Genomic DNA, 27,038 nt, shown 5'->3' with positions numbered 1-27,038 from the left:
TATGCATTTCGGTGAACACAGAACATGTGCTCATCTAACAAAATCCTATTACAAAATGCTACAACTGTATATAGCCAGCACTGAAAATAAACTCAGTTAACATGCTCCATTATCCTTATGAGTGTCCAAACAACTCCCACTATATGCTTACATGCTGAAACTCCATAGAAGATATTCTCCCTTGAATGTCTGATTACACTGAGGGCAGACTTTAGTACAAGAAGCTTCAAATAAATTAACATGAATTAGAATTAGGAATTGAGCATGGAAACTCCATTCTCCTTGCCCTCTCTTCCCACCCCTCATTGTTAAATTCCTCATTATAGGTCTCATCTACTCTATCTGCTCCTTTTGTTCCTCATGTGTAGTCTGTATTACCCAATACAGACTCAAGAACAACATAACTAAAGATTTTTATGTGAACAGAATCCATTTACAAATGAATCATAGTAAGAGGAATCAGAAGCTAACAATTTTCCTCAATAAATAAAGTGAACTGCACCATCAAAATTATACAGATATATATGAAACCCTGCTGTGACTTGACAGGCTGCATTTTCTCCTCAACTTTTCCAATTTCTGTACAACTTGGATAATCTAAGAAATGCAAGGGTGGGTTTTATTCTTTTAAATTATTTAGCTTCAGGTTCATATTTTGTATCATAATCAGCTTTCTGTTCTATTCTTGCATTTCCTACCCTTGTATTCATCTGTTTCTGTCTGGCTAGCTAGAACATCTCAACAGACAATGAAACTCACAGGTTCTGAACAACCAGGAAAACTTCTTACAAATATGGAGCATCAACAGAATAGTTCAATTCTTATTTAGGAATGAAATTAGGAATGACTTTGCTGCAGTCTTTTCCAGTACCCTGTCTGTGACAATGGTAACCACTATATACTAGAGAAATGCTACAACAGGCAATCTGGGATTGCCTCTTTCTGGAATTTTCTTCATAGTTGATTCATGGACAAGATGAAGGCCTTTTTTGCCTCATCAAAACCATATCCCTTGATATGGGGTAATCATGACTCCCTGCTTTTCGATGTTCAACACAGGTGTGCACAATTTGTCAGGAGATAAGAAAAGGCACATGCTCACTGAGAAAAACTGCCGATGCACATGCTGCATCTCTGCCTGTGTAAGATATTAAGCAGTTTAATTTACTTTGTATTTTATTAAGCATTTTTGCTTTCTATCAGGAGTTCCAGAAAATTAGGCAAGAAGCAGTGGAAAACTCTGTGGCTTCCTAGTCCTTTGAGCATGAGAGAGGAATACCTACAATTAATCATGTCAGTCTGGAAGAAAGAATAAAAATTATATCTGCTTGTCTGGTCACTATTACTGCCTAAATAAACACCATCTGACTAATGCTGCTCATCTGCACATAGTTTTGCGATGAAGAAAGTTAAGCTTTAAAGCAGCTGCTGTTACTGAAAATAGTCTCTTAATAAGAAAAGGCTACTATCTGGGAATGCAGTCAATCTGTCTCTCTAGATGGATGTCTCATTTAGTGCACACAGTTAAAATATACGTTGAAGAGGAGGAGGGAAATTCCACTGACCTCCCAACAACACTTCAAACGCAATTTTTCATTAGCAGCATTTATAAAACAGTTAGCACGCCACTAGAGCATCTCTCAGCCACTTCTGGTACATGTTCAGAGCTTGAATTCACAGCCCAAACTTCTGCCAATCTGGAGATGCAGCCTGCAGCCAGGTAGGCCCTGACTCAGTCTGGACCTAAAGCCAGTTGGCTTCCAGTCCAGCCACCTTTAGCAGCTGAACCCACACTATTTATTCACTTCAGAAGTCTCATCCAAGCGAGAAGCTGTGAGAATTAGGTTACTGATGAAGTTAGGCATATGTTTTAGTGTCCTGCTGAACTGGAAGCTCAGGTCTGCTTTATTAGCCCACCCTTCTCCCTTCCAAACAATCGGTTAAATAGTAATACTGATACAGAAATATTAGCATTAAAAGTTTCTTTTTTCAGTTCTAAGGACCACAGACCACAAGGGCAAGGAATAATGGGAGCTCGTCAGGAAAAATTGTAAATAGGAGTGGAAAGTTGAAAATACTGTCACTGGCTTAAGCAAAGAAATTGTCTCTGCATCACTCCTCTTACACTCATGGCAAAGTCACATGTTCTTTGTCAAAATCTAACCACACAAATAAAGCATATTAATTTATCACTTTTCTTACGCTTTTCCGAGTTATTTTTAAGGAAATGCTGTTGACCTTTTTGAGAAACAGTGACCTAGATCAAAGTGTATCAGACTGTCTCTGTAATGAAGTACCAGATGTCTTTTGTACACAAAGTTCTTCGCAGTCAAGACCAGTGTCAACTAGAATAGAAAGCTCTTCTCTCAATTTCACTGTGAGTGTTGAGGTGGCATTTAAAACCCACAGCTACTTTCAGAGCAGTATTTTGAGCTCTTTAGCCTACAGATGTTGTAAATGATTGTCTGTGGCAAATTCAGCTTTAAATAAAAGTGATTCTAATATTAATTAAAAAATGTGAAAACAATAAAAGGCTTTGCATATTAGCAGCAGTTACTAGTTGTTTTGAATGTCATGTGCAGGAAAAGCTATGCTGAGGCATTTCCCCTATTTCTTCTTTACTTACTGAAGTCAAAAGCTTCTCATAAAAGGCAAAACCAAAACCATGTTTTCAATGACCTTGTGGGCACACACATTTCCTGAGGAATTTGTGACCACTGAGGCTATGTGCAAGTGGCCAGAAATCTCCAGGGAATGCCATCATAAGTAAGCTTTTATACTTGATTTCAGATCTTTAAAAAAATTAATATTGCTTCCAGTAGCATAATACTGGACACAGACAGATATTTTTTAGGTTTTTTGTTTACTGTGTATTAGCAAAGCTTTTTGTACAAGAGTCCCAGATTGCAAAGACCACCAGGTCACTCAATAGCACATAAAGACAGGCAAGGGGACACTCAGATATTCTGTGCCCCAAAGTCTAGGATATGGGGTTCACACAGCACTTCCAGACAGGTCACAGACAGCTAAGCCCAATATACCCTGCTCTCCCCAGTTCTGTTAAACTCAGGTTTGTATCACCCCTTTTGTTCTTCTGATGATGATCTCCAGACAAACATACAGTGCTACCTGCTAAGATCAAAATGCAGGACTCTTTTTCATTAAAGCAGTTATCCAGACCCTGTAAACATCCATTACCATAAAGACCTAGGAGCAGGAGTCATAATGCATAGCACGCTTCAGAGGTAAACAAGGGGCTGGGGATGGGATGGGCGAGAAATGTGAACCAGACTGAATCATGATTTGGAAGAAGATAGAAGTGTTCAGAAATTACACTGAGGTGACTTTTAAAGCTGAGGTAACAGCTGAATTTCTAATGATAGCAAAAGAACAGTACTTGAAAAATCTGTCTAAACACAGTGTGGACTTTATCTGCAACACAATATGCCAAGGTGAGCTAACACGAATTAAAATTCATTTAGTAGCTGAAGGCTGTATCCTCCTACCATGGAGGCTGGCCCCCTAACATACCAGTGCTGAAATTTTGGTTGAACTGCATTTCACATAGTTCTGCAGTCAGCAAACGTGAGATCTTAAGGATTCCTCCCCTTCTGACAGGGAGAAAGAAGGATCTCCCTCCCCCTCCTCTAAAGACAGGAGCTGGAAAAGAAGTTGGAAGGAGAAAAAGAAAGCAAAGGAGCACTATTGCTGACAAGAAGCGTTCCACTTTCCAAAATAATTCCACCCAGGGCAATTCTGTGCATGCAGAATAGTAGAGAGAGCCCACTGACCTGTTGCTTCTCTCAGCTGAAGGCAGCAGAGGCAGCGGGATCACCTCCCACTCTAGCTGTGGGAACAGTCAGGAAGCAATGCAAAATATCCGTGACTGCTCAGAGGTAGAGTGATACAGAACCAAAGATGGGAGTGTGCAGAGGGACAAAGAAACTAGTATGATGAAACTATCAAGGCAGAAGATTAAAAGAAAGCAAAAATCCACTAACAAAGGAAGATGAAATTAAAAAATGCTGAGGAGTTAATGAGGGTGTATGGCCACAGATGCTGTGGAAAAGGGAATGAGTTCGCCTGAGGGACTCCTCAAAATAACTACAAGAATCAGTTTCTACAGTACTCCCATACGAATGCTCCGGAGCAAGACAGCTCAAGTCCAAATGTCAGCTAAAAGATGATCTGTCAGTCTCAACATCTTCCCTCAAAAAGGGACTTCCGTGCATTGAATCATAGTCAGTTTGGTTAGATGAAAATATCTTGACTGCCATAAAATAAGGCAAGGGAAACTTTCACATACCCCCCTAATATATCGAACAAGGTTGCTGTCTAAGCCCTCACTTTGGATGTTATGCTGTGTGAAGGAGATTTGTAAATTGTATGGCCTTATTCATGTCATATTCTATTCATATCACTCCACCATTTTCTGATAGTGGCTTTCTCAGCCTTAGGTTTCTAAGGTGACTGACCTGTGACACAAAGTCTAATTAACTGACTTACTGCTTTTTCAGTAATCACATCACACCTTTAAAAATGCATCCTTCCACACTGTGGATGTTTTGTAACTGGAACTATCTGAAATGATCTATCTGTAAAAGATTAAGAAGGGCTCATTCACGAAGCCACCTACGGAAGCAGTGCTTTGTCATACACACTGCTAAAGGTTTCTGGTTTTCCACCTTCATCTGAGTTTTCCTCACATCTTCATCCCCTCATAGTGATTTAAGGTCCTGAAAACAATACTATCCCAGGTGCACCAGTCCTTTCTCTAGTATTTGGCCCAGCAAATCTGACAGTAAGTTTTTTATTAACAGTCCTAAATTTTGTGTTCTTGGAATTTGCGATGAAAAGCACTAATGACAAAAACTACTAATGAGTTACAAGCATGGGCAACAGAGTGACATACCAGTGTCCTCCAAGTGACAGTTGACTCTCATGGTGGAGTTTAAAGACGACTATAAAGAATCATTCCTCAAAGGCAAACACACACACACACACACACAAAATTTTTGATTTTAAATTTTATTTTTAAATACAGAAGTGCATGATGCAGGGCATCTTTTAAAAATCATGTGCTACACCTGTCTTAGGCAGCTCTAATTGTTTAAGTGATACTTTCAGTATTTCATATAGAGTAAGCACTTTTCTCTAGGGAAACAGGTCATGGTGAAAGATGACAAAGATATAAATGGATTCTTGGTCTGCCATTCCCATAGGACAGCTGTAAGAAAGGCATACCTTTTTTTGTTTGAGAATGGTTAATTCACACACTTTCTTACATCCTCTAAAACCCCCAAACTTTTGAGCTGTGTGCTCTCTTACTTTTTTCATCCTGGTCACTTAATTTCTACAGTTTCTGGGTCATTTTTTTTACATTACCCATCACTCTATCTCACCCTACATAATATCAAAGATTAGGGTTGGGGGAAGGGGGGGGGGAAGCCCTATGCAAACACCAGTCCCACCTTTCCCTACCAGATCCTTTCCAAATGCTATCTGTTTTCATGCCATAAACATGCCTAAAATTAATCTTCTTTTCAAACGACTAGTGGGGGCAGGGACTCTTACATTCCACCGGGCAGAGCTCAGCCATGGCTGATGTACTCAACATTTATGTGAGACAGTTGCAACAGATGGTAGTTTGGGTATTTTGAATTTTGTAGTTTCTCTTCATGGAAGTGTAAGGCATAATTCTGCTATGCTAACAAATTAGAACTGTGCTTGATTTACCTGTGTATGAATAGGACTACAATTTCTGCTAGCAATTTGAGCAAATTTTCTCTTATTTAAACGCGTTTGTGTACCTGTGCCTACATCCTCAATCCAGTCCTCATGGCTGAGCTCTGGAAAAAACTAGCACTTCATCCTGTACGGCCTCAACAGGGAATTGTGAAAGGAATCCTCAGTATCCGTGAAGGGGAGCACACAACACTGCTCTGTAATTACTAGTCAACCTAAAACGTGCCTTGTGTCCTTTACCCGAAAACGCTTTATGCACAGCTCACGGCGCAGCCGAAACACTCCGTGAGCGCCGGGGGAAGCACCCCGCGAAGGAGCGGCGCTACCCGGCTGCGCCAGCGGGACCACCTCACGGCGGCCAGCGGCGGGAAGGCCCGCAGGCAGGCCGGGCGCGGGGAGCCCGGCGGGGCGGGCAGGCAGCCCGGCGGGGCGCGGGGAGCCCGGCGGGGCGGGCAGGCAGCCCGGCGGGGCGCGGGGAGCCCGGCGGGGCGCGGGGAGCCCGGCCGGCCGCTCCCCACGGGAGGCGGGAGGCAGCGCAGCCTCTCCCAGGGCAAAGCCGGGTAGCGGCCTCCGCCTGCCACGCGGCCGGGGAAGGCAGTTACGCCGTCTCAAGGCGTTTCGCTTATCGCCGGCCCTCCTCGCCTCACGCAGGGCCGCTGGGCGATGCCCGCAAGCGCTCGGTGTGGCCGCCGGGCTGTCGGGGCTCGACGGCCGGCTACACCTCAGCAGCCGCGGCGCGGGCCCGCCGCCCAGGGGGTGGGGAACGACGCCTTCGGGCCGGGGCCCACGGCGCTCCGCCGGGCCCGCGTCCCGGCCTCCGCTCCTCCCCTCCCCCTGCGGGTGGTGGCGCCCCGCCGGCGGCTTGTACCTGTCCCGCAGGAGGAGGAGCCGCAGCTGGGAGCCAGAGGGCCAAAGTTAACTCTGGAAAGTTTACGGGGGGCCGTGGGCGGGAAGAGAAAGGCGGAGAGGAAAGGGGAAAGCTGCTCCCGCCCCGCCGGCCGCAGCCGGGACTCCCCGAGGAGGCGGCAGCAGCCGTGCCGCGGGGCCGCAGGGGACCGGGAGAAGCGGCAGCCGCAAACTCTCCGCTCCCTTCGCCGCCGGGCGCCCCCCCGCAGATACTTGGAGGCCTGCTGAGGTCACCGGCTGCCGGGAAGGGGACTCGGCCGTCCTCCTCGCCCGCCTCCCTGGGCGTCCCCGCCGCCGGGGAGAAGCGCTCTGCCAGGATCGGGGACCCCGCGCTCGGAGGAGCTCCCGCGGGGCGCAGGGCTGCTGACGGCCCCCAGCGCCGCGCTCCGTGCGCTTGAGGAGACGGAGGCCCCTTCGCCACCCGCGCTAGGGGTCGCATCCCGGCTCTTTCCTCGCTGCGACCGGCGGCTCCCATGGCTCTGAGCAAAGGGCTGCGGCTGCTCTGGAAGCAGGAGCCGGGGCCGAGCGCCCTGCTGGAGGCGCGCACCCGCCAGGACTGCCTGTTGCTGGAGGCCGGCACCGTGGCGGCGCTCAGTAAGTGCCCCGCGGCGGGCGGCCGGGCCGGGCCGGGCCGGGGGAGCCTGCGGCGTGGGGAGGCGGCGTGTCTGTGGGTGCGCGCCCGGTCCCTCCGTGGTGCCTGCGAAGCGGTGCCGGGGTGCAGCGGCAGCGGCCGGTGCCCAGGCGGTTTAGGGCACTTTGCCCTGTGGCGTGGAGAGAGAGGAAGGGAGAGCGCAGAGCCGGGCCCCGGGGAACTCGCTCACCTCCCGTTAAACCCCGGCCTCCAGCATGGCCCTCCAGGCATGCCCACTTGTTGAGGTTTTGGGGTGAGCCCGGTGCCCAGCCATGCGGGGACTGTTGGTCAGCATTTCCTCCCTGTGCGACTCCAGGCCTGATCCATGACTGACCGGCTCTTTCCCTGCCCTGGGTGCCTTTAGCTTCCTCACCCGCAGCCGGGGTGGAAGAGCCAGGAGAGGCCACCCGCCTGCCTGGTGGCTGTGGGGTCTCGGCACAGGTCACCTTTGCTGTGCAAGGCTGGTACCTTGCAGCCTTACGCTGTACAGCATGAGCCTTGCTGACTGCAGAGGAGGGTCCCGCTAAAGGGACGGAGCCTGCTGCCTCTCGAAGAAATTTCTATTTAGCTACATCGGGTGCTAATCACCAGTTCACAGCAGAGACTGTTTTGGATGACTGACTCAAGATTCATGTCCCGTAAAGAAAACCTGGCTTCTTGCTGTGGTTCCATACCTGCCCTTGTAGTTTGCACTGTATATGGTTGCTTGGGTGTCTGGTTCCTACTGGAGGAGCTCGAGTCTCACCTGGGGCATTGGAAGTGGTAAACGTGTTCAGGGTTGTCTCATCTTGTGTTTTGATACTTACCGCCCATGAGTTAATGCATTACTAATGTTGAGGCACGCACAGAAAAATGAGGTGACTGAGAATGTAAGGTGCAAAAAGTCATGCAGAGGAACATGCAGTGGTCGTGCTGTGTTCTTAAATGGTTTTGTGTGTGACACTTACCTGTTCCTGCAATCATTTGCAATATTTGTGGTGCTGTAGGAGTCGATATTCAAGCAGCTCAAAGGAAAAGGGGAAGACTTAAACTGTGAACTCTGTGTAGCAAGAACTGTAAGAGTGTTGTGGTTTGTACACAATGTCAGGGCAGGATCCAGGTCCACTGAGCTGAATTTTCTGTGATACATGGTGGCAAGATGTCCAGACTAAAATGCTTTATTTTCAGGTATTTGGGATTTTATGAATTAAGAAAGCCACAAAGGTCATCAGGTGGCACCTGATTTTCACAAGAATAGTTTTGATATAGTCCTGGAAAATTTTTGACATGTAATGATAAAGGTCTGTCCTTTGCCACACTTGTGGTTTTTTTGTTGTTTTTTTTTTTAATTTAATTGGAATTTTATGTTGTGTAATACTTTGAGGGTTCAGTTTCTTGTTAAATTCATTGGTTGTAGTGGACCTGAATGTGTTACATTTTTCTAGGGTTTTTTTTGTGTCAGTTTTCAATGAACTGCCAAAGTGAAAGGTCTGGTAGTACTGAGCAGCGTTTTGCTTGCTTTCCCTGATGCAAAAACCTGTTGACATTAAAGCTCTCCATTGATTTCAATGGGTTTTGATCTGTTTCCTTATTCTGATACAAATCTAAAGCAGCTCCACTGCCTAAAGTCAATGTGCATGAATAAAATTGAGAGACCCAGTATTCATCTAGTGCACCCCAAGCCATTTGTATGACCAGTAGTTGGAAAGATTATTTGCAATCTCACTCATCCAAGGGGGTCATCAATTTAGAGTAGATTTTTCTTCCCCAGTGTTGTTATTCCCCGTTTGAATTGCTACTGCTAAAAATTATTAGAGAATTTATATAGTCTCTTAAAATGTACGTTAGAATTTTGAAGTGGTGATTTGTATAGTGTATATATATATAGAGTATATATATATATATATATATATAGTATATATTTCACACTAGCAGCTAGTGTGAAAGCCTGTTTGCCATGCTTTTTGAAAGTCCAGTTTCACCTTTTGAGGTAACTGTAATCATGCATGTGTTGGCATCCAGCCCACTCCATGCTAATAACTTTGTAATTTTATTTCATTTGGTTTCTCTTTTCCTGCCTGGGTTGGTTCCTATATTGTAGGAAAAGCTAGCTTGTCCAGTTGAGCCTGTTTCTTCTGTTGAGTTTGTTTCTTCTGTTTATGCAGCAAAGGACCAGAAAAGGAGGGAAAACCAGCAGTAGGTATTGTGATGGTAAATTTGTAATTGTGTAGAGGAAGTGCCACAGCCAGGGTGGTAACAACACTAATTCTGTTGTTTGACTGGCCTTTAGATTGTTACTAACCATAGAACGCTTCAGTGGAAGGTTAACATAAACGTCATGTATGTGTGGTTTCAGACAGCACTAGGATTGTGTTAATTTTGGCTTCTCTGTCTGATTTTCAATTTCTAAAGTAAAGTTTTTTAAAAATGGCATACCTGTGTTGAGAAGGAATTACACAGCTGTGCCTTATGCAAACTTCCACACTAAAAAGCAGGTAAGGTATACCTGAAGCACTTCAGTTGTACAACAGTTAATGCAGTTTTGCAATAGCAGCCTTGTCCATAGAACTGTAGAGAAGAATAATCATGGATGGACACCAAAGGCCTGAGAATAAATTTTAGTAATTGTTCATTATTCTTTTTCCAGAATTACTAAGTGTCTCTGCCCTTGAACAGGCATGACATCTGCACTTTTTTGGAAGATCAATTGCTTCTGTAATACTTTTGTACTAGAAGAAACTTAAATGTTGAATTTAACCTAGTTCAAGTGGCATAATGGAGTAAGAATCATCCTAGAAGAAGTGGTGTTACAAAAAAGAAATCTAAAACCCCACACACTTGTGTAAGCACAATTTCTGTACAGGCCATAAACTTCTGGCCAACTCATAATTAAAATAAACCCTTTCAAATATGTAACCCAAAAATTTGATACTGTCTTGTGAATGGATGACTTTATACTTTTTATTCTCATTATAAAGATCATGATGAGAGTTTTCGTTGTAAATTGTTTGTATTTCAGAATTTCCTTATTGCATATGAACAGTTAATACTTTTAACTTGAAAAATATTTGCACTTCTGGTGTCAGTAGTGGGAAAATATTATAGAGATCTTTAATTGTCTGAGATGTTAGCAATTCATAAAATGAGAACGCTTGGGCTGTAACAGAGACCTAACCTGAAAAACTTTTGGAAAAATCAAGGAATCAAAAATCACATCAGGAAACCTAGCTACATAAGCCCAAACCCCTTAACTTAATCTGCATAGTGATGTGATATCAACAGAACAGTTTTCTGTTCTAGCATAAATTACATAGTATTTTTGAAGGTGGGAGGTTTTCTTCCTCTTCTCATGATGTCACTGTAGGGTGGAGGGTAAAAATCACTGTTTTGAATTTAACAGCAAATTTTGCAAGAGGCTTTTTTTGCTCACTGGCTTCAGTCATCTCCAGAAGGATGGGTGACAGCCTGAAGCAATACTTCCAAGATTTCTCTGAACTAGAACAACAATAGTTAAGATTCTATGGAAGAAACTTAAGAGTCATAAAGGCTGAAGAAAAATTGTCATTGATTTAGAAGTTTTTGCTTCTACAAGAGAGAGTATAGATACAAATGCTGTTCCTGCTTTTAAAACATTACAGTTTTAACACTTTATAGATTAAGTGGACTGCACAAGGCAGTTCTGAACTGCTGTCAAGGCAGTCACTGAGCTAAACTAAGGCTTTAGTGCTGAAAATACAGTTATTTAACCTTATTGGAGCAGGTAATCTTAGTGAAATGATGTCAACAGGAGTGCTCTGCTATTGAAATTCAGCATAAAAATACGGCTTTGCAAGGGCAGAGCCAAAGGGTGCACAGGTGGTTTGGGGTTTTTTTGGGTTTTTTTTGTGAGCACTTGGATTCTGCATTTGCTTTTATTAAAGGATGTTACAACACCTATTATAGTGGATCCTAAATGACTATGGTGTTTTGAAGACAGTGAAATTCAAAGTTGATACAGTGCATGTTTTTGCAAGTAGGACTGAAGCTTTTCCTCCAGACTTTCACCCACAGATCTGGGAAGTAAGCCTTTACTAGGGACAAATTTATGTAGAGTTAAGTTGTGTGTACACTCCACAAAGCAGCTCTGTGTCTCCACTGTGGCATCAGTTGCAGGTGTGTGTGTGGTTCTCTGATGTGGCTGAGTGAAATCAGTAGAGCCTTCCAGGGGAAGGGATGCTAAACCAGGAAGTGGCAATTATTTAACTGCATATCTTCTTTTGTACAGAATGCAGTTTCTGTGCTGTATGAACATTCACTGTTTACAATTAGCTTTAGTTTTATATTTAGGTGGGTAAATATGCCACTGAGTGGGATATGGAAATCAAACACTAATACATGTGTAAGCCTATTGTGAATGTATTTCTAAGCACTATACACTATCCAAAACAGAGCACTACAGCATGACTCATTTTTACTGTTATGCAAGTATATTTATATAGCTAGTCTCCCTATTCTATCTGTATTCTAAAACTTTTTTATTTAAATTAAAAAAGAAAATAATTGAATTATCCAATTACAAAGTTTTATAAAATCTGTAGTTTAGTGGTGTTCAAACTTTTTCCATTTGTGGATCCCTACAAAACTTCTAGTAGAAGTAATCTATGTAGCAGAAGCCTTGCTTTCCTTGGTTGTGCTGGCAATGGACACTTGCAAACTATGGTTTCTCAGGCTGAAATTCACTGCTATAGGTTATAAGAACAAGTGTGTGTTACAGTTGAAATGCAAATCAGGTACACAGAAGAAGGAAGATGTATTGGTGTAAGTGTAGAGTGTAGATTACAAGATTTGTTTTTTATGCTAGGAAACTGGTAGTCGTTGCAAGGTATGAATTCTACTTGGTGGTTTATGTCTCTAGTGACTACAAGTTTCTGTTAATATATGTGACAGGAGCCACATAAAGATAATGGTCAAGCTCTAGAGAAATGACTTGGGGACTTCCTTTTTATCTGTAGTCCACAGGGCTGGCCAGTAGAAACCTGGTGGATTTATAGGTCCATTCCTCTTTGGTTGTGAATGAATATATTCATATATACACATGCAAGTATGAAAACATAATCCCTCACTAGAAGCAGAACATTCTCAATCCAATACAGAAAACCAGTGAACCGATCTTTCCAAAGTGCCACTTTGCTGATTTGTTTGTTGTGTTTTCAACCAGAAATATAACTTTCTAGAAAATTGGTAAATACATGGCTTAGTGTTTTGAATATTCACACTCTTAACTGTAGCTCTGACCACAGACTTCTTCCCAACTCTGTATTTCTTGACCTATATGGTATTTCAGAATACAGCTGGACTAGCATAATGCCTTTGTAGCTCGGATTGAATGTCAACAGGAAGATTTTAATGATGAAAGATAATGAAAATACAACAAAATGCTTTAGGTCTGTCTGGAATTTGGAGGCAAACTAACCATCTAAACTCCCATAATACCAGACATTGGACATATTTCTAGGTAAATGCTGATAGTAGTGTGTATATTTTTTTTTTTTCTCATGTGTTTTCAGCTTTTTTTTTTGTGTATGAAATTTCTGTTTGATAATTTGCTTTTTCTGGGGAAAATTCATACTTCTTTCCCTAAAATGCTAAATGACGCCAATAAAGGAGACAGGCAATTGAGATCCCATCACATCACTTAGAAATGCTTCAGTATATCTATATATCTATCTAGTGGTACCCACAGCTGAGCAGGTGTCTATTTCCAGAAACAGGTTTAAGAATCAGAGAGGAGAGCCAGAATCTGTAATCTGGTCCCAGACTATTTTCTTCAAGAGCTTTCTTCAGTTTTATCTTTAATTTGTAGGTATTATGATGTCTGTCCTTAATGTTGGACTTGGAACTATGGTACCTTTCTGCCCTCTTACTCTGGTCACTGACCTTTCTGAGCACTTATGTTTGAGACCCGTGCAGTTCCTGCTGCAATCTGGGGGATTAGCCCTGAGGAAGGGTTGAGTAAAGGAAACTGACTACATCTGGCCAGTTCCTGCTAGCTGTTCAATTGAATTTACAGCTTTTACAAGCAGGAAGTCACACGTGGATAGGCCGTGTGGTATATGTAGTTGTATGTCTTTTCATGGTGTTTTTCTTTGGCTCTGAAATACTTTACGCATGGAAAAACGTCACTTTATATTGAGTTTATTGTATCTTATTTTCATTGAATTATTGTTTGCCTCTTGTTTTGCAAGGGTTAAAATTTTGAGCTAACATGCCAATCATATATAATTTAGATCAGGAGCTTTTACATAATTGATATTAAGAAAAGTTCTTGAGGAATGCAGACAGTGTGCAGGTCTGTAAAGCTGTTATGAGCACAGCACAGTTGTGGTATTTATTGCAGAAGGGTGGATACTCAATTATATACTTGGTGGAAGTAAACATTACTAGAAGTAATGGGAAGCTTTAGTGGAATTTAGTAATTACTATGTGTACTGTTTAGTTACTTATAGTTTATTATTTAGTTAACTTATAGTTGTATACCTATAACAAATGCACTATGTATTTGCAAACTCAGCTTGTTCTCTGAGTAGAAAACTTCATGAGTTTCATCAACTTCCGTAGCAGTATTGTGCATTAACTATATATATGAATGTATGCATGTATCTCAAGCTGTCTGGCTTGAAAAAGGAAGGATTTTACATGTGAGCAGAGTCCAGTTAAATATCCAGTCCTTGTCCTAGGTTTTCAAGCAGACCATTCTCACTGCCTCTGACATGCAGAGTTTTTATGAAAGCTCTTGCAGAATAAACCCCTTGACTTTGGAACATTTAACAGAGAAACATGGAAATTATTTTCATGTTACTGATTAGAAAAGTACTATGTCTTTGGACACTTATAGCTGTCAAATTTGTTGCTAAAACAGTGTTTCCAATATTCTTGAAACTTGCAAGATTTATATTTTCCCTGTTTGTCAACAATTCTTTGGAGTTTCATAGTAATTTTTCCCTTTAACTCTCTTCATCCAGCACTACCTTTCTGATTCTGGTGCTTGTGTCCTAACACTGTTTGCAGATAATCTAGGAGATGTTTTAGACCAGGTTTTGATGACAGTTATTTGAGATTTCCATGAGAAATTTTTAAGATTTATAAACATTTCTTTTTAATAATAAGATACGAACTTGGCTTAAGCCCTCTGCAATAATGTCCTTTTAAATCACATTTAAGTCATCGTTTCTGTGTATTGCTTTTTGTAATGGTTCTTGGGGATTCCTTCTCCCTTACCTCCTCCAGAAAAGTAAAAAAAAAATTCTGGGGTGTGTCAGAGTGCAGCTAGGACCTCCCAGTGCTGGAGGCTTGACGCCTATATCCTCACTTGTACACTGGCAGGGCATGAGGGGAGACAGTGCTGTGGTGGCTGGAGGCTGGGAGTCATGAAGGAGTCATCCCCCCAGTCACTCGGGGGATGTGAGTGGAGGGTGTGCAGCCTGCAGGACCTGCTGCCTCACCTCTGCTGCCTGAGGCCCCTGCCATGGCCCATGCGAAATGCTGGTGGTCACATGCTGGTGGTCACAGCGTGTCTCAGGAATTTGTGTGACACTGAGAAGTGTAATGGGACAGGAGACTTCAAGTTCCAGCAGTATCCATAATAAAGGGATTTATTTTTCCCACACACAAATTGGATCTGTATGTAGTAAAATATTCTGGCCTCCCCATCGGTGTGACCCGCAGGCATTTGGCAGGTTCCTTTCCTCTCAAACTATCCACAGGTGAGGTCTTGGAGCATGCTGTGTCTTTACAGAGGTGTCAAGGAAAGATCTCTGTGACTTTTGGTTTCTGAGTCTAAATTGCTTTAGGGAGCAAAATGAACCCTAGAATAAACAACAGAATCTGCCATGTGTAGAAGTTACTGGCAAATCTGCCATGTGTAGAAGTTACTGGCAAGTTGTTAGCCAGTAAAAAAGAGAGGCAATACAGCCTGGAGTCCTCCTGGAGCTTTGTGTTCGGAGCCTGCTCCTCCCTTCCAGGCACTTCTGCTGGTACTGATGCCCTGACTGATGCTGTTGTGCAGGCAAATGTCAGATGGCCTGCCCAGAACGATGGTGCGTTTCTGTACCAGTATTGGCAAAATACAGCTGTTTGTGCATTTGGAAAAGTCCTGTGCCTTGAGCTGATGTATGGTGATGCCACTGGCCTGACCTGGGAAACTTTGGTGGCTTCTGTATGTGCCAGTGTCAGTCTTCTTTTGTTAGCTGCATGAGTTGTGTGTTGCTTGTGTCCATGCTGAAATAAAATCCATTCTTTTGGATCATACTTTTTTTTGCCAGACACTCTAACAGCCAGCTTTCCAACCCATAATTCTGTTTTGAAGAGTATCACCATGCTTTCAGGGTGTCTTTTAAATGCTTTCAGGTTATGTCTAGCCTGCAAGTTTGTGAGCTCCTGCATCAGTCTGAGATCTGAATCTCTTGCTGTTTCTGTCATTCTCTGTTTCCTTCTAAAGCTGGAACACTTGGAGCAAGAGTTCTGTTTCTGTTTTTACCTTTTTATTTTAAAGGGAATGAAGACAAGCTTTTAACGCAGAGAACACATTTAAGGAAAAAGTTGGTATGTTGTTGCTGTTCTTTTCTACTTGCCGAAGATGCCATGAATAATGAAACATCACTTTTTAAACTTTTTTTTATATATGTATACATAAGGAGGGCTTGACAGGGAGGTGTTGTTTGTGTCGTTGTGTTTTTTTGATGATTTTTTTTTTTTTAATGAAACGTTTTTATAGTCTATCTAAACTGTTTTTGCTGAAGTTTGGTGTTTTTTTTTTGAAGTGCCAGGGAACAGAGCTTCCAGTAGTCTCAGCTCTTAAGAGGTGCTGTTAGTGTCCAGACGTTTACGTTACCCAATAAAAATCCCTGTATCCTCTTTCTGTGGCTTATGTTTTGTTTCATAGGTGTGTGTGATATCAACATTATACTAGTTTCTCCTGATTCACTCAGTGTTTCTAAGAAAGCAAAGTAGATAAGTTATGAAAGTCTGATAGCAAATTTATCTGATAGCAAAAAAATAAGAAAAAACTAACAAGTCTTCCTTAATCTGTATGGGTGCAAAAACTGAGATGAACATGTTTTGATTTCCTTTGTCTCTACTAAGGAATTTTGTGCATGGAATTTTCCTTCCTTTCATTTGAAATGTCAGAAATATACAGAATATTTATCTGTTTTCCATGCTTCTCACTGAGCTACTTGCCGCTTAAGGTTTATAAAGAGAAGTCTGTTTCTGTCTTTTCTGTTCTATCATCCATTGCAGGCAGTTCAGTTTGTCCTTTTTATGCCCAGAATTTTCGGATTTTTTTAACTGCTGAAGTTTATTAGGAACATAAGATTGTAAAGTATTAGCTAACCTCTAAAATACCATGTTGCTGTTTATCTGTGGTTTGAGAAGTAAAAGGACATTTGAGGGTCCACAGCCTGTTTTTCTTATTCATGAGGCTAACCTTGCTCCTCATTGGGAAATATATACAGAATGCAGATTTATACATTCAGGAAGTACTTCGGTTTTACTAAAGTAGCCAATGACAAGTTTGGGCTGTGTTCTGGCTTAAATTCTACATTTTCACCTTCTGCCCATTGAAATAAGTTGTTGCAGAAATACGCAAATCTAACATCAGCATCTGACCCTTTGTTGATTTATTTTAATCATCTAATTCTTACTTCACTAATATCTGTTTAATTCCTCTTGAAACCAACAGCTGATATTGTGTCTACATCAAAATATTTTATCTTGCACAAAAAAATTCCAATTCTGTCTGAAACTAGACTGTGAGAATCTGGAAGCAGAAACCATTTCTTTTTGAGCATAAAGAAAAGATAAATTTACGTTATGGCCAGACAAATTATTATTTTTGTTCTTGTTTTAGAATGGTGTAAAGTTTACATGTACTTATATATTCCTTTACTTATTCTGAAACTGATGTGGCATTTGTACCATAGAAAAAGAACGTTACTAATAAATACATAGTTTGGAAAAAAGGTAGAGAGTGCCCTTCTTTCTTCTAGGGTGGTGTGTGGAGACAGTATGCGTTTCTGTCCCATCACTTCTTAATCAATGTGTTCTTACAGCATTTTAACCCTTTCTACAGTTGTTTTGTTTACTGAGAGAAATAGCTGGGAAGCATTTGCGTAGGCAATATCAATCTGAAAATTTTATAAAGACTAGAAAACTAAGGTTTGCTGCCTTTTTTTTTTTTTTTTTTTTTGTTTCTCAGCTCCAGAGGAAAAGGATGCAATTAAAGGACACTATGAAAAACTCATGGATGCTTATGGATGCTTAGGAGAGCTTCAGCTTAAAAGTGGTAAGTGACCATCTCTGTGACTGAGATTATAAAATGCTCAGACCATGCTGAACAACAAGTAGCTGAAGTTGCTCGGTTCGTTAACTTGTGAGAGCTAACTGCACCTTGTTATGTACAGTCCGAAAAAGGTCTATTTATTTTTCTGTGCTGTGCCAAAAACATATCACTAAATGATAGTCTAAGAATTTTGGATTTTTTTTCTCACTTTTGTTTTGTCTTAACATTCTTAGCTGCCTGAAGGTAATTGCTGGGTTTTTTTCCCTACCACATTTGATGAAGGCAAGCTATGATTTACTTTTTTGTGAAGGATTATGTTTAAACACTGATTAATCATGGTTATCTGAGACTGCAGTTCCACAGACTGCCAGTACTTGTTATAATGCCCAATTGCCTTTAACTGGATATTTCGCATGTATAAGGATTTGCAGAAGCAGCCCTTTAACTTCAACTAGTATATAGTGAATATATATTGTCATTGCTGTAAATTTCTATACAGTTTGGGAATCTTGCTTTAGCAAAGGACTTGCTGTTACACTGCCTACAGGAATGTTAATGGAAATAGCATGTTTTACAAAGAGAACTGCAGTCGCTGATTTGAAGGTAATAGTACCTTACATGGCAGTCTTCAAATTCACTAATGAAAAAGATGCATTAAAGCAAAAAGCAGTATATGCCTTGTTCCCATAGTTTTCTTATGGTAAGCCTTAATTTTGACTTATAGGAAATAAAAGTCTGTTTTCTATATAACTCGATGCTTGGTCAAGGAGTCTGCCAAAGGCAGTGGTGGTGTGAGCACTGCTGTATTTAGACCACTAGATGTAAGTGCATCTTTTTGCAGCCTGCTTACCATTTTATGGCTTGAGAAATATGACTTGAGATTATTCTGAAAAGGTGACTGCAATCTGAAAGATTTCTGTGTCATAATTTAAAACTGTAGGCCCATCTATTCTTTTAAAATTAATGTGGGCTTTTTGTTTGTTTTTGTTTCTTGTGGAGTTAATTAGGCATTTCTATGGAGATTAATATATATTTGTTAATGTAATTAAAAAAGGAGGGCTTGTGATTAGTTTTTTTTGGCGCTTGGACCTGGTTTTCTTCATAGAAGTCTAATGAATCCTGTTGTAGTAGTAAAGGAATGTAGCTATTGAATTCATGCTACAGATGAGTGTATGTGATGGGAACTAAATATATCCAGTTTTAGTTTTCATATTAAGAGGTGAATGATTTAAAATGAGGTGTGAAATATTCTCAGCCTTATTTTTTCTCTTTTATGCTTTTATTACTGTGTTTCCCGTGTCGTTATTTCTTTTTGAACAACGCCTGTGTACCTTTACTGCCCTTAAGTGTGAGGCTTTCCTCTCTGAGCTTTGTCACTACGCCTCTGTCATATTCTAGCATTAAATTACAAGTCCTGGTACAGGACTTCCTTTGCAATGAATTGTTAAAATTTTTATTAGTAAAATTTGGATTTAAAAGTTAAATACTGGAGGGAAACTTCTAATTGTGACTGAGTGGAAAGTCAAGAGAGTCATGCTGTAATGGTACACAAAAGTAAGCAAACATTTTCTGCTGCTGAACATGTTTAAAAAGCAAAGATGATTGCACATCTGCCATCTCGCCATTCAACAGGTAGCCCAGGTCTTTCACAGTCTCAGCTAGATATTCTGTCTTACATATAAGTAAATTCCATCCCTTTAGCTTACATAAAAGATTAACACTAGAAAAGAATTGCATTGGGTTTGTGTTGCAAGGTTTTGGTAGCAGGGGGGCTACAGGCGTGGTTTCTGTGAGATGCTTCTAGAAGCTTCCCCTGTATCCAGTGGGGCCAATGCCAGCCGGCTGCAAGATGGACTTGCTGCTGGTCAAGGCTGAGCCCATTAGTGGTGGTGGTAGCACCTCTGGGATAACATATTTCAGATTGGGGAAAAAAACCTGCACAACTGCAGCTGGAGAAGAGAGGAGTGAGAGTATGTGAGAGAAACGACTCTGCAGACACCCAGGTCAGTGAAGAAGGAGGGGGAGTAGGTGCTTCAGCTGTCAGAGTAGACATGGTGAGGCAGGCTGTCCACCTGCAGCCCATGGAGGGCCCCACGCCAAGCAGAGGGATGCCCAAAGGAGGCTGTGACCCTGTGGGAAGCTCATGCTGGAGCAGGGTTGGCTGGAGCAGGGTCCTGGCAGGGCTTGTGACCCCGTGGGGGACCCACCCTGGAGCAGTCTGTGCCTGAAGGACGGCACCCCATCGGGGGGACCCCACGCTGGAGCAGTTCATGAAGAACTGCAGCCCACGGGAAGGGCTCACGTTGGAGGAGTTCGTGGGGGACTGTCCCCTGTGGGAGGGACCCCAGGCTGGAGCAGGGCAGAGTGTGAGGAGCCTCCTGCCCCAGAGACAGCGTGTGATGGACTGACCGCAGCCCCATTCCCCGACCCCTGCGCCGCTGGTGGGGAGGGGGGAGAGAAAATGGGGAGCGAAGTTAAGCCTGGGAAGAAGGAAGGGGTGGGGGGAAGGTGTTTTTAAAATTTGGTTGTATTTCTTATTACCCTCTTCTGATTTGATTGGTAATAAATTAAATTAATTTCCCCAAGTGAAGTCTGTTTTGCACGTGACAGTAATCAGTGAGTGAACTTTCCCCATCCTTATCTTGACCCATGAGCCTTTTGTTATATTTTCTCTCCCCTGTCCAGCTGAGGAGCGGGAGTGATAGAGTGGCTTTGGTGGGTTGTCCAGCCAGGGTCAACCCACCACAGGAATGCAGTGTAACTTTTTTTCTTTTTTATATAATGTATTTTAGCAGCTGCAAACAAGGGCATAATAGGCCCGCTCTTCACTAAGCACCAGTGATCACATAGACTTTGTTCAGGAGTATCAGTATTTTTTTTCATAGTACTAGAAACCTGCAAACCATAAGAACTAAATTAACTGTAACTATTTGTGAAAGTAGATTCCACTGGAATTTTAAGAGTGTATTTGTAGGGAAGAAGGGGAGGGTTTTTTTTCAAGACTTGAAAGATATCTCTGAGCACTTTAATTAATCTGTAAATATCACTACTTAGGAATCCAAATAAATCACATTGTATGCCTGCCAAAGTAGATCGTGCTTTTCACAAGAAAGTAGATGTAATATATGAAACTGACTTGCAAAGTTAATGTTTCCCACCAGTAATAACATTCATTTCTATGTACTTACGTCTGTTAACATGACTCACTAAGTTCTTCTGCTTTCTTTTGTGAGATGGATGGCAGCAGAATGAATTGCACAGTGTTTCTGAGCTGTACCTCAGCCAAGATTTTGCTGCCGGAGAAGTTCTAGCAGTGGCAAATACATCTTAAGCAAAGTGTTAAAAGATCTGGTTTTGCAGTGTTTGGTTTAGACACTGTGATGTCAGAAAGGGGTGCATATATGAGGTAATGTTTTGACACCATCATCACATAGGTTGTTTACTTTAGTACAGCTGCTGTATTTGGGGAGGCATTTTGAGTTCATTTGACTGTGTATATACTCCTGCTCTCGCACATATGCAATGTGTACTTGAAAGGAAGAAGTTTCAAAGGCAAAAAGGACAACGAAGTACCTGTTTTCTATTCCTTTTGAACATTTCTTAACAATGTAATTGTATTTAGAAGAGGGAGAAAAGGAGTATCTCTGAGACTAAAACTGTAGTTTGGAGAATCTTGTGTTCTTTTCGTAATTCTGCAATAGACTTTCTCAGAGATTTTCAGCTAGATTGTTAGAATCTGCTCCCCTGCTGTGTTCTGTTGCTAATTATGAAGGCAGACAAGAGGCAAAAATACCTTGCAAATTGTTTTTCAGTAGACTATAAAGTGAAGTGGAGGTGTGTGTGGAGTGGTGATGGAACATTAAGACAATGGCATGACTGTGTTGGAATAGACAAAGAGCAAAAGCCAAAGCGAAGTAATTTTTGAAAAGAAAAGGCAGTCTTGAGTGAAATATTTACAGTTAAGAAGGACAAAGTAAGAAATGAATATTGTCTCCTTTTCACTGCAGCTCATAATAGGCAACACTAAACTCATCCCATAAACTGCAGGGGAACCAATTACTTTGACAATTACTAGACAGGTTAAATACAGAAACTGCAGCTTATTATGGTAGGGTGTGACGTACCAGAACTACATTTCCTGTTCAGCTTGGATTAAAGCAGTTGGTTTCACAAGACCTTTTGAAAAAATGGAAGCAAGTTAGTTAGTTTTGTCTTGTTTCTATGCCAAATATTCTCCATCATCTGCCTCTCTTGTGCAACCTGATAAAAGGGCGTTCAGCACATATCGCTGTGAGCAACATATTTCTTACATTTCTTTGAAAGTGTTCTTTACAGATGATTGTGGTGATTTATATATGTGTAGGGCATATAGATATGTGTGTGTGATATATGTGGGACAAAATAATAATCTTGGTCACAGTTTATACCACATTTATACCCATCTGTCTGAGATCGAAATTTAGTCAACAAGCTTTGAAAGAATTTTTTTTTCCTTTAGTACTTTGGGTCTTGGTTTTTCATAGATATGTTGCTGTAGAATGTATGGCCAGTAAGGAACACTTCACTTCTTGCTCTAAAATTATTTCAGAGATTTCTTTAAAGCATTCCAGATTGCATCACAAGGAAATGAGGGATATTTCTACAGCTGTGATCTTCAATTGCAGTCCTTATGTTCCTAAATCACTTTCATCTGTCTATAAAGTTTAGAAAGGCTAATATGAAGCAGGATTGTACATTAAACTACTTGTAAAACATAAAGAAAAAAAATAAATCTTTGTTTTCCAAGGTGGGGGGTCCGGTAAATAGTCTGCAGCTGATGTGGTTGTTGGTACAAAGTGAAATATAAGAGCCAGACCTGGAGCCTTGATCACTTTGCAGGAAAAAGTTTTCAATTTTTGTGGGGTTGCTTTTTATTGGCCTTAATGCTGGCCCCATTCACCACGCACTTTGCAGCTGTCAGCTTCCTGTGACTGTACTGCACATGAAGTCAAGGGAAAGTTACCATGATTTTTCCACCCAGTACTTCCATTAATTACTTTTTTTGATGAGAACTGTTGGGCTCCTGTTCCAAGAACTAAGACTGGAGTTTGTCCTGACCCCTACTGCAGATATACATGGAGCTCCTGAGAGCGGGGAGCCTCCATAGGCTGGCTGCAGTGGTAGTACTGGCAGGGCCACTGACTGATTAGTTCTCCCTTTGATCTTGAGGATGCACTGCCAGCATTTTAAAACTCATCTTCCTGGCTTATTTGAGCTTACATTTAGGAATGACTGCTTACTTCATGGCTTTAGTATTTTTTTTCCATGTTGCTGTTGATGGTCTGGGCAGAAGAAACATAAATACCTTGAATACTGTTCAGCTCCTTTCAAAAGTTGTAAGCCTGTAGTATGCTTCCTGCTGCTGCTGCCAGGTGGACTTGACTGGACTATCTGATGCTTTTTTGTTGTGATTGGTGCTAGTCTGGAACTTCCAAGAGCTACTTGCATAAAAACACTTTCACTGGAAACGTAAAAGGAGCAGTATCTTTAATATAATTACAGATTTGGAAATGGTAGTGAGCTGCAGTTTTGAAAAGTTAAGGGTGCCGGGATTATTGGAGTAGTCCTGATTGTTTTAAGGGGAAATACCTTCTAGCTTTAAGGAATGTCTAGGTTTCAATTCGATCTATTGAAGTTGTGGTATTTTCACAGTTTGCTCAGCAAAACCAATTTAATTCTAAAAACCTTTTTTTTTTTTTTTTCTTGTGCCATCATGGTGTTACAAATCCACCTACCATAGGAAATTCCATGTTGTGTTGATAGCAGGATTTTTTTTTGTTTGTTTGGGTGGGTTGGGTTTTTGTTCTTTTTTGTTTGTTTGTGGTTTTTTTTTTTTTTTGTTTGGGTTTTTGTTTGGTTTTTTGGGTAAACAAGGAATGCAACTTCTTGCATTCTTTTGTGAGATTTACTGGATAATAAAAATGATTTATCTAGGAACTAAAAGAGCGGTTTAATAACTTTTTGTCAGCTAAAAATGTTATTTCCCTTGAAATGAATGAGCAATTACCAAGTAACTTAGTATCTGCAGTTTGTAGAAATTGAGAAAGTTGATTTTAATTTTTATAAAAATTACTTGCTCCAGTAGCATCCTGATTGAAACAATATCAGCAATTTCTACCCTTAAATTTAAGTGCATTTAATTAGGGTTGTGGTTGATACAGCTGTTTTCATGTTAACTATCTATTTTCAACAGGAAAGATTATGGCTTGCTGACATTTACATACCATAAAAGAAACCACACTGACTTTTTAAAGTTTATCTTTAGAAGGGGCTGATTTTTTGCTTTAATATATCCATAATGATAATCAGACTTTCAGTGACTGGCAAGTAAGAAGCAGCAGCATTTTTCCTCTGGTTGGTAGTGTTAGGTTTTTGCTGTGTTAGGTACTATTTGGATATGTAATGCTTTCTTTATTCCTTGGAATAGCATTTTCAGTCTGAGAAAATGTCTAAGTGAAAGCATGAGTAGAGGTAGTACAGTCAGCTTTTCCATCACAAACTTGTCCAATGTAGTTATCAATATATTTAAAAATAATGGTACCCTGACTTGAGGTGAAGCTATGAGAAAAAAGGTTTGGGATTGAAAGAAAAGATTCCCAGACATAAATTGATGTTTCTGGCAAAGAAGGAAAGATGAGGAAAGCTTTGTTTCACTGTGTATAGTTGTATGGCTTAGTAGTGGGTAATTTTTTCAACCTTAATGGAGCCATGGCTAAGAGACAAATAGCAGAGTAGTGTTTCGGTAGCATTAATTCTGCTGTGTGAGGTTCTAAAAGAGTGAAGAGCTGACAGGAGCCTTACTTCTGTTAAGGAGCCTGTGGCTGTGATCTGTGCTGTGAATAAAAATGGGTCAGAGCACAGGCTTGAGTGCTCTCAATAGGATATTGTGATTAGCTTGCTCCCTGTACAAAGAGTGGCATGTGCATCGGGCAAGTATCTTCCTCCAGCAGACACTGCAGTAGTAACCCAGAGCTGATGACCAGGAACACTGTCCAAATACCACCTAGGATGAAGGTGATATCAGGGGACAGGGCCTGGGACTTTCTTCCAATGTGCAGAGTCAGAGAGATTTGTGTTAAGCTGGGGCTGCGGTGTTGTAGGGTTTCTGCATTCTGGCTGTTTTGTAACATATCCTAAGGGATTTAAGGAAATCAGAGAGGTTAATAGTTGATCTGAAGACCACCTCTGCTCACAGAGCAGTCTAGGAGGACAATGTGGCAAAGCAGGCTACCTTTATCAGAGCATTAATATATATTTGTCTCTTTTCTTCCTTTTTCTCCAATTTTCTGGGCTATAAGTGTGAATTCCTTTGCCAGCTTGCCTCTGTTCAAAGGCATTGTGAAAAGTGCATGAAGGCTGCTCTGTAATTCAGAGTACTGTAAAGAGACTTATTCTGTGTGTATAGACTCACTGAATGGTTTGGATTGGAAGGGTTCTTTAAAGATCATCTACTCCAACCTCTCTGCCATTGGCAGGAACATCTTTCACTAGACCAGGTTGCTCAAAGCTCCATCCAACCTGACCTTGAACAGTTCCAGGGATGGGGCATCCACAGTTTCTCTGGGTAACCTGTTCCAGTGTTTCACCGCCTCATTATAAAATATTTCTTCCTTGTATCCAATCTAAACCTACCCTCTTTCAGTCTAAAGCCATTGTCCCTTGTCCTGCCACTACAGGCCCTGGTAAAAAGTCTCTCTCCATCTTTCTTGTAAGCCCCCTTTATATATTGGAAGGTTGCAATGAGGTCTCCCCAGAGCCATCTCTTCTCCAGGCTGAACAACCCCAACTCGGTGGCGTGGTGTTACTGCACAGTGGCAAGAAAGAGTATTACAGCTTCAGAAGCCATCTCCTGATGGCACGGGGACAATGCAGTAGCTTACCTGTGACTACTACTTCTGAGCTCACTAGCTAGTGATTTGGGGGAAGCAGAGATGCTGGACCTCTGCATGCATCGACGCGTCTCCCATTTTGAGGATGAGTGGTTGAGTGGAGGAGGTAGTAAAAAGAGTCTAGAGTCTCTGCTAAGGGATAGCAAGTTTCTAGGTAAGGCAAAATGGCGTAGTTTTGATTGGCTTTTCTGTCATGCTTTATTCCTGCTTATTGCCGCCTTAAACTAAATAATTGCTTTGTTTAGATCCAGTTATTTTCCGCTGGTTACAAGCTCCTTGAAGAACAGAACCACAGATAACAAGCCCATTATTACTAAATTTTTGTTCTTTTGGGCTATTTTAACATTGACTTTCTCGTTCAATCTCTTCTGAACCCTCTAGGAAAGTTTAAGGTCACTGAAGCCAATGAAATTGCTTGTATTCTTTTTCTCAGCATCCCAGCCAGACAGCTCTCAAGAGTCTGTCTCTAGTCATTTTCTGTCCCTGAAGCTGACGGATAGTAAGGCATATTAATAGTGTTTCTGTATATTGCTTCCAAATTCTCATGAGTGAATTTTACTTTGAGTGGGTCAGTTTTGGATGATTTCACCAAAGTCACAGAAGCTATTAGCTATCCTGAGACGGCTAACTCCTCCTAGCCCCTTCTGGAGGCTGCGAGACAGTATTTAGTCAGGTATGAACTACCATGGTGATAACTGATATATCTCCTACTCTTAATCCTTTATAATTATGCACACTATGTGCAAAGGAGTGCAAACTGTCAGGTTTTATGTATTTCTAACCCTCCACTCCAATGTCATCTAGAAAAGTACAGAAGATGTACTTCTTAAAAACACTCAAGAAGGAGAACACAATGTACCCTTGTTACAGAAAGAAATGTGATGAACAGAGCTTTTTAGTAAATGCCACCTACACTGGCCTTTATGCAAAACTGGAGTCAGCAGAACAGAATGAATAAGATCTAATCTCCTACCTTGTCCTGCTATTCCAGTCCCATGTGCCTACGCAAATATTCTGGCCCTGCTGAAAACCACCCCTAACTCAAGTTTCTGTAGCTAGCCTGTGATCTGGAAGCAAGGACTCCCCTGCTGGTGTTTCAGAAAAAAACTAGTTGTTGTGTGAGAGTTGGTCTGCATTTATGGACAGTGGGCCACTGTGGAGGTTGAAGAGTGAGCCCATAAAATGTTCCCTTTTGCTGCCTGAAGCCATACTGTCACAGACTGACACTGTGCCTTTAGCTAACTAGCTTGCTCTTGGGAGGTCAGCTGTTGTTTCTGGTATGCTAGAGCAATAAATCTTGGCTCGTTTCCACCTTTTCTTACTAACTGGAGTGAATAGGATGACATTGTCTCCGTTAGAGGCCAATGTAAGTGAATCAAACAGTTTCTTCCTAGCAAAACCAGTGTTTTCGGAACAATCGTTTACTGTTTTGTAATTACTTTATCATTTCAGAGAGAATGAGCAAAGGTTGAAACCCTGCTGTTAGGAGAGATCTGATTACAGTGGTATTCTCAAGCTTCAAAATTTATCT

General features: G+C 41.4%; 1 protein-coding gene across 3 annotated transcripts in view; it reads left to right on the top strand.

Annotated features, from left to right (window-relative positions):
* Positions 1-6,726: 6,726 nt before the first annotated feature.
* The window catches only part of SYNJ2 (synaptojanin 2), a 71,817-nt gene continuing 51,505 nt past the window's right edge, over positions 6,727-27,038 (top strand). For 2 of the 3 annotated variants that reach the window (XM_037391563.1, XM_037391562.1), the window contains exons 1-2: positions 6,727-7,245; positions 17,496-17,582. In XM_037391563.1, the coding sequence (XP_037247460.1) occupies positions 7,125-7,245; positions 17,496-17,582 (208 nt within the window). In that variant the 5' untranslated portion in view covers positions 6,727-7,124. Of the gene's footprint in view, positions 7,246-17,495; positions 17,583-27,038 lie in introns of those variants that run through there. The other variant, XM_037391564.1, reaches the window with a different exon arrangement.

This window comes from Falco rusticolus, chromosome 6, assembly GCF_015220075.1.
Source record: "Falco rusticolus isolate bFalRus1 chromosome 6, bFalRus1.pri, whole genome shotgun sequence".
Taxonomy (NCBI): domain Eukaryota; kingdom Metazoa; phylum Chordata; class Aves; order Falconiformes; family Falconidae; genus Falco; species Falco rusticolus.
This window is presented reverse-complemented; position numbering and strand designations above follow the sequence as displayed.